Source organism: Pagrus major, chromosome 13 (genome assembly GCF_040436345.1).
Source record: "Pagrus major chromosome 13, Pma_NU_1.0".
Lineage (NCBI taxonomy): Eukaryota > Metazoa > Chordata > Actinopteri > Spariformes > Sparidae > Pagrus > Pagrus major.
Window position 1 is genome coordinate 20,695,897 of NC_133227.1, and position 17,798 is coordinate 20,713,694.

Here is a 17,798-nt window from a genome sequence, read left to right on the forward strand (position 1 = left end):
AATTGATTTTGTTCATGGTGAGCCAGATAAATGATCCATGTCGGTTTGCACAGCTGAAAGGTTTATTAATGATGTTTTTGTTTACCGGGGTTTTTTCATATTTTTCTCCCTCCTCAATTTTTCACGTTTAGGAATTTCATTGTCTGTCCTTCAGCATAATAAGGCACCTGTCATAGAACTGTCTTAGAACAAGCGATTCAACATAAAGGCTGGACTCTGGCTGCCTGGATTGCCTTCAACAGGAAACAAAATGTGACAGATGGCCACAAAGTTTCCCAGCCAGAAATTGTCCTCCTAACTCATGCAACCTTGTTGAGGAACAGCTTTGTGCAACACTGGCCCAAAGGTTTCTCTTTGTACTTTTTCCCTGAGACCCATAACTCAATCAGTTTCTCTGTCAAAGAAGGAGGAGGCTGAATATGTCTCCTCTGAATAATGACAACGCTTTACTCCATGCCGTTTTCCCACTGTATTATTTTCCCCATTTCTCATTCTGTAAAGATTCTGTAACTCCAGGCTGCTGGGAGCAGAGCCAAGTCTGTGTAATTTAGTTCCTTTTCACACGATACCAGTTAATCTACGGCTAAAATACAAACACTTTATCGTTACGGGTGCCGGAGGTGTTTTTGTTTCAGCACTGAGGCAGAAATATTTTCAATAAACTCTCGGTAAGATGCCAAGATAATAGTTTCTACAGATATGACAGAGGTGTGAATTTTCTAGTTTTCATAAAAAGTCAATTTGATCATTCTTTGTTTATCTTTGTCATCTGAAAATTTATCTATTTTGTTGTCCCCGTTGGGCTATTCCTTCTGTGCTCCCCTGACTCTCAAAAGATTAAATAGTAGGACAAATCAACAGTGTTTTCTTTTTCTCTTACTCCTCCACATTTGCTCTCTTCCATTCATTACAGGTCAAACTCACATCTGTGATGCTCTCCCTGCCTCCCGTTCCCTACCGTCCCTGTTTCCTCTCAGCAGAGGTCATCAGCCTATTACTCCACATTATCTATCATCATCAAAGAGGATGGATCCTCCCGCAGTATTTGGTTTCGGTGCACTTCTCCCGCACGGGCAGGGTGATTGATCTGCTCCTCTGCCTCCTAATGAAAGAGACTACCTTTGTTCTTGCCGGAAGCTTAGCGCTTGTCCTGTTAAATCACTGTCCGCTCTCTGTCTCTATTTGTTACCATTAGACGCTGGTTTTCACACTCAGCCATGGGTCTCATATCTACATGTTGTGGGCAAAACAGGCAGGAGTTTGAGATGTCGAACCATATCTGTTTGTGTCTTGTATTTGCTTATTTATCATAATCATAAGGAACATTGGACATTTCTAATAAGGACTTATTATGTGTCCTACACAGTAGCATATGACCTTTAAGTGCTTCATTGATACTTTAATTCCACTGTGTATGCATCACTTTAAAGTCACTTAATAGCCTAGTCCTGTGATATTTGCACAGCATCCGTGGTCTGTACTGCAGGCTAATGCTTTTTTCATGAGGTTAATCCATAACACAAGAACGTCCAAGCACTTCCAAGTGTTTTGACCTTTTAGAAATAGAATATTTCTCCTTCCATAACGTCTCCACACTCTCTGCATAAAAATCAGCATTCAAAATCAGGGAAAAGGACTGCATAAGGACTTTTCTCAAGCACAAGCCTATAACAGTCAGCACTGCAATTATTTCAACCATGAAACTGTACCACGGCGCATACAAATCATGGTACTATTTTTATACATCCAGGCCTCTTCTGTAATGCCCCCAGTGGTCTGTAGAATGCGCCAAACCTTTTAGCAAAGTGCAGTTTGTCAGTGTCCCTAACGGCTTCCCGTCGGCTACTTACCAACCCGGAAGTTGTACCTTTCTCCTGACACGTAGCAACCGCGACCAAGTTGGCAGGGCTGTGGTTTGATTCGTCAAACAACACAGGTACGTCTCAGCATTTGTGATGCTTTTACATCCCTAGAATAATGATTATGTGATAAAAGTTGAATAGGATATTGGAAACACCGCTGACATGTTGCACAAGATCAGCGAGCGTCTCCACAGCTGTTGTAGCTAGCATCAGCTAACCAGCTAGCTGCAGAAATAACGGTGCATTAGCCACCCAGAGATTAGAAGCCTTTGTTATATAGGTTAATTTATCCTTTAAGGTGATTGTTTAGAGTCATTTGATGCTTAGTGTTAACAGACTTATATAAGACCAACGACATCCTTTTTTACGTTGGCTATTTATATGTGAAGCGACGTTAGCTAGCTGCTTTAGCTAACAGTTGTATTGAAATCACACGGAGGTAACGTTACTGTTATCCCAGCTCGGTGGCGAGTAAATAGTAAGTTAGTGCAGTAAATATTAGTATTACCACTCTCTTAAGATAACGTTAGCTAGTAATTGTATATTATATATAGCCTTAGGCATTTCAATGGTTCACAAGAGACAACGACGTCTGTCACGTAACTAACATTAGCTAAGCTAGCTAATATTTTTGCCACGGACTACAAGTTTACGAGATGTAACGGGAAACTGTTCCGGATAGATATATATGACGGGATTTAAGCTGTTGATGACCAACTGGACTGTCCTCAGGGAGCATAGTTGTTCAATAAAACAGCACTCAAAATTTAAAGTGTAAAAGTAATGCATGTTTATATTGATTGCCACCGTCGATCAAAATAATCACCCTAACTGACGAGTTGTGTTCCTGTTTTGTGTTCCTGTCCCTGTGTCTCTAACAGAGTGAGAGATGTCAGGGTTTGACAACTTCAACACAGACTTCTACCAGTCCAGCTACAGTGTAGATGACCAAAACCAGGCCGGCTATGGCTACAACAATGCTGAAACCCCCTACAAACAGTAAGTGAAGAAAGCTGTCCCTACTTTTCTACATGTATATTCTTTTACGTGCCATTTCAGCTGATGGAAACTAACCTACATAACATTTTGTTGCTTGACTGAACACGTTATTTGATTTGACACCTTTTAAGAGAGATTAATCCGATAACCTGATGAAGGTCTGCGTGCCGAAGCGTTATGAAAGTTTTTGATTGCAAAATAGGAGTGCTTGTTTAAAATGAGTTAGAAAAATTTCGTAAGATGAGGAAGGGAACTAGTCTTGCAGTGGTTTAATGCTTTTCATAAGTATATATTACTGGTGACTAACTGTAACAACATGCTTGGTCAGAAACTTGCGAATGTAAGTTGTCAGTTCCCTTCACTGAAAAAGTTCTGTTAAACACCATAACTCTGTTTTTCCCAGGCCATATGGTCAGTACGACTACTCCCAGCCCATGGCTTACTCTTCCCCGGGGATGATGCAGCCCCAGCAGCCATACACGGGACAAATCTTCCAGCCCACACAGACCTACACTCCATCCGCTTCACAGTCTATGTACAGCAGCAGCTTCGATGACGAGCCGCCACTGCTAGAAGGTTGGTGCCAATGTAGCCACTGCTACCGGCCCCATTGGCTTGTATTCAGCTCCTCTCACCTCTCTTATAATATTTATTATTTAAGAGAGTAGGAATATTGCAAGGGAACTGGCTAGTCCTGTACAGTTTAGCACAGTCAGCAATACACTAAGTATGTTTTTCTTTGTCTGTTGTTTACAGTGCTAAAATTGTTGGTTATTATTGTGACGGTTAATTGCTAGTGAAGTTTTCTATAATGAATAAAAAGTTTAAGTCATAGTCACAGCTTTTGAGAAGTGAGGATTTATTTTCGTTTCATATCACTGCAAATTTAATACCATTGTTTGCTCAGCTAATGTGGAGAAATAATCAGTGAATGAACGTAATCAGTAGTTGTTCTGTGAACCAGCTTTTGGAATAATTGCAAGTCACTTTTAAAAGGTTGAATTGCTAGAATATGAAATTATAGTGTTCCTGTTGAAATCAGTCTGCAGAATCACTTCCAGGACATGAACTTAATATCTGCTCTTAAGGCGTGAAATTAAAGTTTCATTCGCCTGTTGCAGTCACTCGCAGAGTCAAAGGTCCATAGCTGCAAGAAAGTTTGATGGAATAGTAAGGCTGATAGATGAGAAGTTGGCTGCCTGACAAAGTGACTGCAAAATTGACAGTTCTGACATTTCCAAACTTTAGTAGTATTTTCCCTCAACTTTATGCACATTCCAAACTTTTCATCGGCATACATGTTGGGCAGTTACAAACTAACCAGCTCTGAGGAAAAGATATTCAGTTGAAGTTGAAGAGATGATGGCAGCCGTTAAATAATATCATGTTTTTCACTTTTACAGTATGCTTTTTTTTTGCTGCTGCAGTAAAAATTTATAATTCAAAAAGCTGAACAATTAAGGCATTTTAAATATGTTAAATAAACTGTCTCTATAGAGATATAAGCTCACACAGATGTAAATTATGTAACATGTAGTGTTGCTTTACCTTACAGTACATTGGGAGCTCATGAAAAAAGACTCTGTCTGCAAGGATTTGACGCTCCTCTTTGTCAACCTCATCATTATAGTAATTCTTTATGTCAAATCTATACTTATGTTCTTATTTTGTAAACACAGTTTTTTGTGTGTAGCCAAATTACCCACTCAAGTTTATTGTCATGCTTTTGCAGAGTATTTTCGGATTCCTTCTCTTATCTAAACACCCTGTATTTATGTTCTAAACTCGAGACTCAAAATTGTTTTTATTCCTGAAACTTGAGTAGACGGAGTAGATTCAACTGACACTTGATGTGTGCGTTGGTGCAGGTGGAGCTTCACCTGTGTGTGATGCTGAGGGACTATGTCCTTGTTTTTTAGGTTTTGCTACATGCTCATTTGGAGGAAAGGCCTTACAAGTAGGATTTTATTTGAAAAAAAGCGACAAGAGTGAATATCATGAACTGTGACTGAGGATATTACATGTAAGCAGCCTCGTGTGGAGCGCAACACTGGTGCTTATCAAGTTGTATTCAGTGGTGCTGAAAAAATAATTAACCAATTAAAGATATTCTTAATAAAAAACACCAATAATTACAATAGCCTCTTCCAGCTTGCCGTATGCATGTAGTGTGCTGTTTTTCTGTATTGTGTTTGAAAATATTATGAATAGAACATCTTTGAATGTGAAATTGTTGGAGTGAGAAAACAAGTACATTCAAGAAGTCGCTGAGGGCTCTGGAAAGAGTGGCATCCTGTAATAGAATCACTCCCCTTGAGACTATAATGAGTGTGACCTAGACAGGTAAAGACACACCTCAGGGCTAGAGAAGAAATCACACATTCATCACAGTGGGAGTCTTTTCTGCCTTCATTCTCATGCAAAGGGATGATTGAACAGTCTGACTATTCCTGGAACAAAGATGTTTCTAAACCATCTCTTGGGGCAAAGCGCTGATATAGCAAGCCAGTGGCAGTTTCCCGTACAATTTTGTGTCACTTTTTGCTACCAGCTTTGTTTGAACAGATTATAGTTCTGTTATGCAGTTTGTCTGATGTGCGTTTTCTCTGTCTCAGAATTAGGAATCAACTTTGACCACATCTGGCAGAAGACCCTGACGGTGCTCCATCCGATGAAGGTAGCAGACGGCAGCATCATGAACGAGACAGACCTGGCTGGCCCCATGGTCTTCTGTTTGGCCTTTGGAGCGACGCTTCTCCTGGTAAATCATTTAGTTTTACATCAGCACTAATATGTATCTGGACAGCTGTCAATATGTAGGTGTATATGTCTGACTGTGCGGATGTTTTATTTTTCCTTTCCATTCACAGTCAGGTAAGATCCAGTTTGGCTACGTGTATGGTATCAGTGCAATCGGCTGCCTTGGTATGTACTGCCTACTCAACCTTATGAGTATGACGGGCGTCTCTTTCGGCTGTGTGGCCAGCGTGCTGGGATACTGCCTCCTCCCAATGATCCTCCTCTCCAGCTTTGGCGTTCTCTTCTCTTTACAGTAAGTACACAGGAAACGGTGTTTATTGATGTTAATACAACCTATAAATTGGAGTTGGGCAAAAAATAAATATTATGGCAAAATCATTATATAAGATCCAGATATTGTTTTGAATTTCAGATATTGTTATAACTTATGTTTTCCTGTTTTTAAAGGCTGCATTACAGTAAAGTGATGTCATTTGAAGACCAGCTTATTCATTGTAACCACATTGCTGATGATTATTTAACAGAATTCCTTGGCAGCTTGGCTAAAGTGTGATATTTATGTGTAGGACTGTAACTTTTGTTTCATGTTTCACAAATATCCGTACATTTCACTTAACTGTATGAATACTGTTTTCATACCGGCATCTGCTAAAATCATCAAAGCTAACTTCCTACTTCCTTCTTCTCCTCTTTAGGGGCATGATGGGAATTATACTAACAGCAGCAATCATTGGCTGGTGCAGTTTCTCAGCCTCAAAGATCTTCATCTCGGCGTTGGCCATGGATGGCCAGCAGCTGCTGGTTGCTTACCCCTGTGCTCTCCTATATGGGGTCTTTGCACTCATCTCTGTCTTCTAAAAACATAATTGAGTAGAAATTGGTAACTGCGCCTCAGTTTCTGTTATTTCAGTATAATTAGCAACAGTGTAATTAGTGTAATTATTAGCTAATTATACTGTCATTACAGAAGAGTGGGAGCTCCTGTCTAAAATGGCACCAAGGGTTTTTTTTTTGGGTTTTTTTATATATATAAAAGTCTCCACCTCTCACTACATTCTGACTCGACCATCTGCAGGCTGGAGTGTACCGTCTCACTCATGTCGTCTCTCCACCATGCTCCCCCTCATACTAAAAGGAGAGGACTGTCAAATAAACCTGGTGAAAAATAACTCTCCTGTGGACCATTTCTAGCCTTAAACGACCTGCTACAGTCCTGTGATTTTAAGGACACGAAGGGGAAGGAAGCAAGCAACTAGTTCACACTATAGAAGCCTGAGGAGACAATTATTTTGGACACAGATGGGAAATTTCCAAAAAGGACCGATAACCAACCCCGCTGCCAAATTTGGAGCTAATGGAAACAACACGTATCATGATTTCTGCAAAAGCTGTTGTGAGCCATTTTTGGTCTAACAACCTATAAAATCTACAGCTGCAAGACTACTGGAAACACCCACTTTCCTTCTGCACAAGACTACCGATCATTCTTCCCCTCCACTCACATAGGGCGGAGGAAAATGGGAGGGATCTCCTCCCCTTTTTTTTTCCAGGACTGAGGACCCGTAGATCGAATCATTTGCTCATCACAGCAGGGATTTTGATCTTTGTAAAAAACAGCAGCTGTGCTAGATATTCTCATGTATTGTTTTATTATATTCTCTTGAAATTCATTTGAGTTTTAATGCCTTTCAAGAAGACAAAAATACAGTTTGCACAATAGCATTGTCTCTAATTTTCAAAACCAAACAAATTTGATTGTTAAGTATTAATAGTCTGAGAGATACTGAATGTTAATAGGTACAGGCATGTCTCTAGGTTGTTGCTATAGTTTGCATTCTTTACATTTTCTTAATCTTTATTTTGCAGTTGACTCACTTTGTATGCTTTGATGTGTCATCTGTTGTTCATGTCTTCTCATGCACATTAAAGTTGTCTTTGAAGGTTATCCGCCTTGTGGTATTAAAAGGTCAAGCAGATAATTTTAAGAAGTGGTTTAAACTTTATTAAACATTTGGCCTGCGGGCCAATGGCTGGCGTCCGTGTGGCAGAAGAAAAGCTGGTGAGCAGTGGAATAAGTGGGTGTATGATGCATAATGACAGTTTTCAACAACCTGGGGAGATTTTATCACAGTTGGGTGGTAGATCAAAGGAAATAATGTGCATACTTTGATCCTTACTGTTGTCATTTTTATTGTGTCTTAGGCCTGGAAGACCTTCAACGTTTAAAAGGGTTTGCAATTGTAGGAAAAGGTGAGTGTGGACATGTTTGAACTTCTAGCCCAGTCAGTCAAGTGAGGGCAGCATTAACCACACATCGCCTTTCCTGACTCACTCGTAAGAATATTTCCCATCCCAGTCACCAAATTGAACCACAGATGTATTGGAGCTTAGTATTTTTTATATTAAAGCACATTGTTTTGGTTACCTGGTTCTGTCCCCACAAACACTGCTGCAAATGATCCCAACGTTAAAAATCTTCGGATTTGTTGCTACTACGGGGCTTGAAAATGTCCCGATGTCTTAAAATACCCATTAGTTTGGCGCTTACAATATGAAACGCTGTTTCTGACTTGGAAGCCGTCCTGCCAAGCTGCTGGGGGGAAAAAAACAGATTGTGCTTTGGGTACAATTGTTCCAGTTTCTGCAAAAGCTTTTAGAGTTGCATGCACTGCCCCTATAATAATAATTTGACTTTTAAAACTTTCATTTACTTTTATGAATCCTTAAACTTTCTGATTATTTCTATTATTATATTATTATATGACAATATTGTAGAATTTCAATGTGGTATGTTCATTCATATAACTATTCATATGACACATATGAAGGTCTGGTGTGTAGGGTTAAGTGGCATCTAGCAGTTTGGTTACAGATTGCAACCAACTGAATACCTGTTGTCTTGTGATTGTTCCATTTCTGCCAACAGCTCCCCTTAAAGCCTACGCATTGTACCTTTAAGTAACCAGCTGCAAGCCATTACATTTTTCTGTAAATAGTTAATCTGTATATATCTGTATATTATTATATTCAACTCAAGAGTAGCAACCGGCACACCCGCAAATGATACAAGTGCTACTTATTCACAAGCTAACATAAAACTACTGTAATACATGTGATTTTTCTGTCATGGTGTAACGTGATACAACATCAGGATTAACTTTTAAACAGACCAACTTCCTGGTATTACTGAAAATCACAGACAGGACTGCAGAGATTACTGTTGCACATTTGTCTAATTTTGTCATCTGGTTTTGTGAAGCCACAGGCCCTCGAGGTCAGTTGTTTTTGGCAGAATTAAAAACCACAAGTCCCAAATGCTAGTGGTGTGTGGAGGGAGATTGGCCAACATACAGTAGAACCGCACTGGTTGACTTCCTTCTCTCAGTAAAGCTTTCAAATGCAACAACCCACGTAATCTAAACAGAAGGTTGACAAGAAGAAATATTGAGTTTTATGGTTACAACACAACCCTCTGTTTTTTTTTTCTTCTCCCTGCTGGGTTTTCTTTGCACTAACATACACAAAACGCATACACAGGGGGGGCCCTTAAATGGACGGTAACCCACTTAGGAGGAATGAATAATTCAAAAATGAAAATGTGGTGCTTTTTCTATTCCAACAAACTCGACATCAAGGAGATACTTTGCATTTCAAGCAAACCCAACAGGAGCAGTTTGCTCTCACAGGCCACTCTCTCGTAAGGCCATATAAGTTTTTACATAAGCTTCTTCTGTATGTACAATCTGTGTATCAATTTAAAAAAGAAAGCAAAATCAACCTGTAATTTAGTGTTGATAACATTCCTTTTTTCATTCCTTGTTGGTAGTGTTCGGTGTCACACTTTAATCTGGATTCCTCTCGAGATAAGACATTGCTTGGATGTGTCACAAACTGCTATTTCCCCTAATTTCATTCACAAACACAAACTGGCGAGAGCCTGGAGGCTTTCAAATCATTGCAGTTTTGCATCCTCTCAGCTCTTGGGATCTCAGAAACAGTCAAAGGCATTCTGGGTAAGATAGAAGTGAGCAGGATGTTGACATTCTTGCACCACTGGCGTGTGTACAGTATCTGGTCTCAGCCATTTTGCAAGCTGGTTTCAGTATCTTGCATCGGAGTTCATTCAGGGGCTTCTCATGTTCACACATTTTCCCTCTTGGGCCCAGAGGAGGAATTCATTCCACAATTCCATGTTTTGTTCCTTTAAAAGAGACCTTATAAAATCTCCTCACCAGCTGATTGTCCTAACCTTAAAGTTCACAACGGCTCAGGTGCTGAAGTGAGAAAACTCTTATAACACTTAATGTGGAAATGTTTGGGGAAGGAAGACAGTGCGACTCATTCTCTCTGTGTACAATAGTTGGATTAATATTAATAATCAAATTACAACCAGAGTTTGGTTAGCTTTTTCTGCTGTTTTTCATTTGAGCTGATGAGGATAAGAATAACAAAAAACATTGTTTGGATGAAATGAGTTTCAAGTTAAAAGGATCTGACATTACCATTTAGGACCGGCTTCTCATGCAGCAAGAAAAACAAAAGAGAAAACATTTTAATTCACACACATTTTATTACAGACATTTGTTTGCTTCTCAAATAATAAAATATTAGTTTAATGATTCATACAGGCTGTGCTCAGAGCACAGATGCGGACTCTAGTCGACCCACATCACTGTTGATGACAATGACTTGCAACTTGACTCAACAGGAAATAAATGACTTGAGACTTAGAAGTTAAAGACTCGTGTCTTAAGTAAATTAAAAAGCTGGCTACAGTGATGTGATCACTATTCACCACGATGGAAACAACAATCTCCTTGTGTTAATTTTCTCTCAAAGCCAAGATAAAGGTCTCTGAGTCTGACAAGTGCACCAGCCAATGATTGTCGCCATTAGTTAAGAAGGAGGCAGGAAGTTAGCTTAGCATACCTATCCTTAACTTAGCCATGAAGAGGTTTCTTAAAGTATCTAAAGCTGTGGTGTAGAGACCTGATTTAAACCATTTTTCGTTAACATGCAGTGGTTTTAAGTGATACTGTATTTACAATACAATAAAAAATGGACTAGACTGTTTTTGATGGTACTGACTTGGCCAAAGCACAATTTTTAGAAATAATTTTAGTGCTGTATTTAAGAGTAGTGCTACATCTGTGAACAAAACTGTCTTAATTAGGCAAACAATATGATTAGCAAAGCTTGTTATCGCCGTCAGTAGAGAGCTTTGATGACTCATTTTCACAGCTATTGCTCTTTAGTATTTTATCATGCCATCGGGCCAATATAGTTTCAGAATTTGCTGAATGTGCTGCTCTAAGCAAGTCTTTGGCAGCTGCAGGACTTCTTATCCACAGTGTTTTGACAGCACTACCCCTGAAACACCCCTGGTTATTTTTGTTCAACTTAGCTGGATTTCATGGGGTTGACTCATCATCCAATCTTATGATGAGTCAGAGATTCTTCAGTTGTGTTCACAGCACAGATTTAAAATCATAAAAGAGGATAAAATAATAAAAGAATGAAGCCAGAACCTCAAAGTAGTTGAAGCGAGGGAAGGGCCGTGTCACCTCCCGGAACATTTACACCCAGTCGCCTCCAGATGACAGTGTTGAGTTGCAAACTGTGTCTCCTCTTGGCCGACGGAATATTATTTTTGCTGTGTTCACCGGCTGCAGCCTTGACATTTCCCCTGGAGCAATGACTACATCCCCACTTCTTTTTTTTAAAACTTCCTTGCAGTCATTATCAGGGAAATTTATGGCTCACTCTGGCCCAGATCATCATCTATGAGGAGCTTCAGCCCCGATCCCACCCAGCTCACTACTCAGCTCACTTCATGGGTTGTTTGTTTACACATTTGCTTAGCTCTTCTTTTTTTTTTTTTACATTGCTTAGTTTATAGGCTAACTGCTCATTTTACATAACATCACATCAAGTGGACACACTTATTCAAGTGCCTCAAGTATCCTGAATAGACGTACTGTATTTTTATCATTGGTGGACCCTGGGAAATCCCCAACAGTCCCAAAGTTTGTCCCTGTGAACTTCTATTGCATGATATAAGACCATTACGTAGAACATTTGAGTGTGATGAATGGGAAACTATGTTGAAAGCATAAAACAATTCTAATTCATTTTACACCTTGGGAAAAAAAGTTGTATTAATATTAGTCATCATTGAAATAGTATGCTCCTGCTGCTACCACTGTCCCTCCAACCCTGCTAATGCAACTAATCATTAAAGTTATTCTTACCATCAGCTCCAAACTGTTTTAGGAATAGCTGACTAGTTGACTGGTCCACTTGTCTCCGGGGAATAAGGGCAACCGAACCATCATGTTATCTAATGGAGGATAATCTCACCTCCATCTGGCCGGCCTGAGCCGCAGTCTGTTCTGCCCAGCAAGCTGGCTCAGCTGACTGGTGAGTAGCAGCTAATGATGAAACCGTCTCCTGCTCTGCTAGAGACAAATACATGGAGCGAGACAAGCTGGAGGGATGGAGGCAGAGGGGAGGAGAGGAAGGAAACAGACAGGAGTTGTGCTGAAGACTAAAAAAGAAAAAATGCAACTTAGATTCTTAGATAGAACAGCATAAAATGAGATGGTGACACTTTTTATATAACAAATGGCAAATTTATAGTTAATTAAACTTGAGTTAAGTTATGTCATGGTTAACAAACGCGTTCTAACCCATTGCTAATGATGGATGTTGCATTGCACAATAACTGCATTAGAAAATGTGATGAATCGTGAATCTAGCACGAGCAGGTTGCCAGTGCCCCTTCAACATAAATAACTAAATATATCATGTCTTTAATGTGTGCATCATACATTAGTCACAAGCTTATCATATAACATAAAGTTATACACCACACCATCACTCCAAATACAAGCCTGTTTATGCTCCAGTGTTAACAAATACAAAATGTAATCATAAATCATATATATATATACATAATTAAAGGAATATAACTAATTATGCTTCTAATAATTAGTCCTTAGAAGTAGTTTACATTAAGAAATGTCAATACGAAATAAATTAATGTTGATCTCAATGTTTTCCCTTCCGCGATTATCTACTCTGACATCTTATGATCCACCTGTCTAACATCACATATGTTGAATATCGTTTAAAAAATGTTTCTTCATCTTTGCCCTCATGTCTCCACCACTTTTTTAATGAATGCACAAATTACCATCCATCCTAATATTGTGACTCTTATTGCAATCTCAATATCTAAACGAATAATTAATGTTTACTGTCACAGTAAATTACTTTGTAGTATGTCACAGTTCATCGTGATCATATTGCTTGAGCATCGTTATATTAACTACATCGTTATAAGCAAGTCGTGGCTCATTTTAATTTCCATTATGAGTACAGTATTTTCTATCAGGTCTTTAGATTTAGACTACTGTTCACAGTGAAAGATGTGACTAGTATCGACAAACCCACATAGAATTATCACCCAGCGCTGCATTGTTCCACAGTCAGATGGACCTTTCTAGTCTCATTTAGCACACTGTTAGGATTTCCATCCCACAAGCCCTATATGATGACACCATCAGTCTTGTTTCCAGACAGATGTAGTATTTTTAGCCTTTTTTCCTCTGCCTCCAAGTGGCCAAAAAGAATTAATACAGCTGTGGAAAAAAAAATCACTCTCTGTAAAAAATTGCTACGTATAGAATGAATGGGTTGTAAAACATTGTGGTGCTGTGGGTGTAATTCCTGTCGATACTGTACACGCTGCTTTATAAAATATAGGGGGTTAATATGTCACATTTGCGTAAAGCTATTATAAAAGAGTAAAGTTTCTTGTCAAGACTTGTCAAGAACTGACGCTTTGGGAGGGTGGCCGTCCCGTCCCATAATCCCAAAGCCTCAGTTTTTGACGAGTTGGCGAATGAGACTAAAATATCAACTTTTCTTACAAATAGCAACCTTAACAAAAAATAATACCATGCCAAAATGCTCAGACATTTTCATTGGGATTGTCTAATATTTCCACGCTTACATGCTATAAAATACATTAAAAATAATAGACATAAAGGGATTTGACTTTTAAAAAATAATAATTTTAACAGGAGTGATGCATTCATGGTCCAATCTATTCTGTCCTTGTTCTGTGTCTTAATTGTTTTGTTAAAGGTGAAAAGGTGTCTCTGTTTTTAATGGCGAACAGCCGCAGATGCAGCTGGGTAGATTAATAGATGCGGCCTGTGTATGCGATGCACTCCAAAAAGCCTCGCAGCGATGAGGCTGATTAGGATGTTATCTTCACTGAGGGAGCAGACGAGCGACAGGTGGAAATGTAACGATTGGTATTCAGCAACGCAGCGCCGCCTTTTAATGCATCTGCAAAGCCAACAGCACATGAATATTCACTGAGCAACTGTTAGCACAGCACTGAGTGTGATTTGCTCCTGCACCTCATTAGGCTAATTGTCCCCCCTCATTGCACTGCGGACTCTTCTAACAGTTGATTCAGAACTCAATGAACTAACGCAAACACTGCAAGGGACGATCAGCAGAGTCCAGATGAGGGAACCGGTGTTTTGTGTGTGTGTGTATGTGTGTGTGTGTGTACATGAATGCATGCTCATGTGTATTCATGAGTGGGTGTGTATGTAATGTCTGTACTGCTGTACAAGCATTAAATGTTATGTACGTGCTGCTTTGTACAAACAGTATGTCTGTGTGTTTCTGGGTGCGGGTGCACACAGGAAATAATAATAAGAATGTGCAGCTTGTCAGATTATTTTAATGATGTTGATCTTATTCAAAAACAAATATGTGCATAAACTTAACATGTTAAAAGACACAAAAATGCACATATGACACATATGTTCAGTGCTTTGCTGTATGCACAACACAACAGGGGTTGACCAAATGATGGCCAAGCCGTATTGATTTCAGATCATCAGTGTACGGTTGCCTGAGCCTGCCATCATGTTGCTCTACTGGTGCGTTCCAGTCACAGTTGGAGGTCGGAATCAGTTGAAATTTCCGACCACGGCAAAAATAAAAAAATAAAACTCTGTGCAGCCTCCTTGCATATGTAGACGAAATAGAGGAACAGACGCCAATTTACATTTAATTTTACGGCACTTTTTTATTTGGAAACGTATCTAAATATTCCACTGTCACCTACAAAAATGAGTTTACAAGTAGAATTTCCAACTTCAAGTGGCACTCAGTTGTACTTTTTCTAGTAGGAGGTTGGAAATGTTCGAGTCGTCTGGAATGCAGCATGACTACAGCTGCACCCTACACTCTCTGCACATGGAGGTTTAAGAACAAAAACCCTGCATATGTGAAATGTGGAAAAAAAACAGAACGGTTATATTTCTGAACTGACAGCGAAGAAACGGTGCAGCTGTTTTCTCTGCAGATTCATTCATCACAGTTTAGAACTAATCAGACTGCAATGTTTCCTGGAAGCGTTTTTCACAGCAGGCCGTGTGATGTGTCCTAACAGGAAATAACAGACTTGTGGCTAATAATTTTATCGATGGCTGCATTTAGTTAAGGTGTTTCAGGGGCCCTGTCATTATGACTCACTGGCATTGCTCACTGGGACGTTTAAATGGTATATAATAGTCTTAAGTGCTGTAGCCTTTACACGTGTTTTCCTACTATGTGGTGTCAGAATGACCATCACACAACGTTAGCTTCTGCTGTTCTTCTGTCGCGGAAAATCAAACCTGAGTCCTTCACAAGGAAATCCCTAATCCACACAGCGTTTAACAACTTAGACAAGTCGTCCACAGACTTGTATAGGCAACCGAGAGAGACGGGAAGGTTCTAATTTTTCACATCACGTTACAATTCACTCACATACGGCCAATAAAAAAGTGATTCGTACATGTCAACATAGAGCACCATTAAATCAAACCACAACACCAATTATTTAAAATTGGGAAGATAATATAAAGCTTTATAAGAAAGAATTGTTGCAGGCAGCACAAAACATATTAAATTATTGATGATTTCCCACAAAAACAAACTTTAAGGATGTACTAAGTTTGGAAGGGATTTTTCTAACTGATGAATTCATGCACCTGTTTTTTCCAGCTGAATTCCTAAATTCTCAAGAGAAATTCTGAGCAAAACATGCACTTTTGATTAGGCAAACAAGCGCATCGAAAACATCACTGCACGGGTTTGAAGCCGCAGATCTGTAGCCGTAGTCGGTTCGCCTGGACACGTTTTCAGGTGTTCACTCTGCCTTCTGAGGGAGAAATAACAGCGTTTGAGTCTTCACTCCTGAGACACCACTCCTTGAAAGTACTTTCTCTTTCAACTCCGTGTGCCGCCTGGAACCACCTACTTCAGCCTAGGAGAAGAGATACTTCACTGCTTTTGTCAATTCCCAAACCAACATCTCTGCTGCCTACTTTTGATTCTTCATAGGATGTGTTTATGGAGCCTCTGTGTATGTGTGGAAGTGCTCTCCTCCTCACAAGAGGAAAAGGAAAGAATTATGAAGTGACCATGAACAGATTTTGAATGGATCATTATTTACTCCTTACATAGGAATAAAACAGAGGAATAAATAAGGATGAACTAGAGCGCTGTGTACTGTGAGCTGATGCTGAGTAAGCAAGCAGCATCTGGTGGATGACAAAGGAATAATTTAAGCACAGTATTACATAATAATTTGTGTAATATAGCTGTATCGTTATGTAATAGCTTTACCCGTAACAATTTATCTTTGACATACATAATGCTAAGTATTCAGTATGAATGACAATAATTCCCCTGTCATTGTCAGTATGTTCCGCTTAACCTCTCATTAATCTGCCTGAATGCCTTATAAAAGGATTTCACTGCACACTTTGGGCAGTGAAATTGTGTGCAGAGACTCGAAACCCATATGGACTTGCTGGGGGGCGTTCTTATTCAATATGCATGACATAAGCATAATAATTCAGAACATCAGCTTACCACAGCAAGCAGCGACTCAGCTGACATCATTCCATATTTGTGCTCTCATTAGTGGAAATGTGACTCATCCTTTACATTCCTGTTTTTCTCCCTAACTTTAAGTCTCATGCTCACACCAATGTGAGAAAGTGGCTTGAAGGAAATCGGCGAGCCAAACGTCCAAACTGATTTTATCTCAGGATTTGTATGAGAATAAAGCGCTGCACATGCATATTTTGAAGATAACGTCTCTATTTTAACTTTATAAGCCACAAATGTCGGCACTATTCATGCCTGCGCCGCGTTTTTCTTGCAGTACACCACGTAATAAAATATAAATTTACTTAATCATCTTGCCTATTTATTTATTAATGGAAGCTATTGCGCCCTATTTATAGACAGGGTTGTGTTTCTCTGTAAATTATGTAACAGCCCCATACCATTACAGCTGAACGATCAAAATCTCAGATACATGCACCGGCTAAATATGTGTCCGGGCAGAACTCACCACTGGTGCACAATCACTTAAGCTTCTGAAGTTAGAAGCAGTCCATAATACATTTCAACGTGCCGATGCATCATAACATAATGTAGTTTTCATTAACCACATCATACTTATTACGGTATTGGTGTATATGACCCTGAATTAATGTCAAGAGCGTAAGGTATAATGCATCTGCTCTGCGAAGGCTCATAAATGAAATAAATCACAAAGCACAGAAATTGTATAAAGCATGAAAATTCAGAGCATAAAGCTTTTTTATTCTCTCGAAGAATTACTTTTTGTCATTGCCTGTCCATCAATTAGCAGTCTGATTAATTTCTATGCTGCTCAGTGAGGTAAGGATAACAGCATAATTATGAGTCATCGGCTCAGTAGTTAAAAGTAGCACATGCGATGGCAGCAGCAGCAGCAGTAGATTGAGCCACTCCCTCTTCCCCTCCAGGACCCTGGAAGTAATTGGCAGCATGTCAGAGAGCTGCAGAGGGATCTATGGACCTTATTGCAACTAAAAGGGAAGAGCTCAAGCAGAAGAAAAAAATCCTGACAGGGCCTCGTATAACCTTGTGGCTTTTAATTATTTATAAAACGGCCGGCAACAAACTAGCTGGACGAAGGCACATGGCAGGCAGAGAGGAAAAAGACAGAACATAACTCCAAGACCCAACAGTCCCCTTTAATTTCTTTGCAGCGATGTTTATGATTCAGCCTAAGCCAATATCAAATAAAACATCAATTTTTTATTT

General features: G+C 39.4%; 1 protein-coding gene across 1 annotated transcript; it reads left to right on the top strand.

Moving 5' to 3' along the window:
• The first annotated feature begins 1,829 nt into the window (after positions 1-1,829).
• Positions 1,830-7,566, top strand: yipf5 (Yip1 domain family, member 5). Its single transcript, XM_073479215.1, has 6 exons — positions 1,830-1,936; positions 2,744-2,861; positions 3,265-3,437; positions 5,477-5,622; positions 5,732-5,913; positions 6,317-7,566. The coding sequence occupies exons 2-6, from the start codon at positions 2,752-2,754 to the stop codon at positions 6,477-6,479; spliced, it is 774 nt and encodes a 257-aa protein (XP_073335316.1). The 5' UTR covers positions 1,830-1,936; positions 2,744-2,751; the 3' UTR covers positions 6,480-7,566.
• The last annotated feature ends 10,232 nt before the right edge of the window (positions 7,567-17,798 follow it).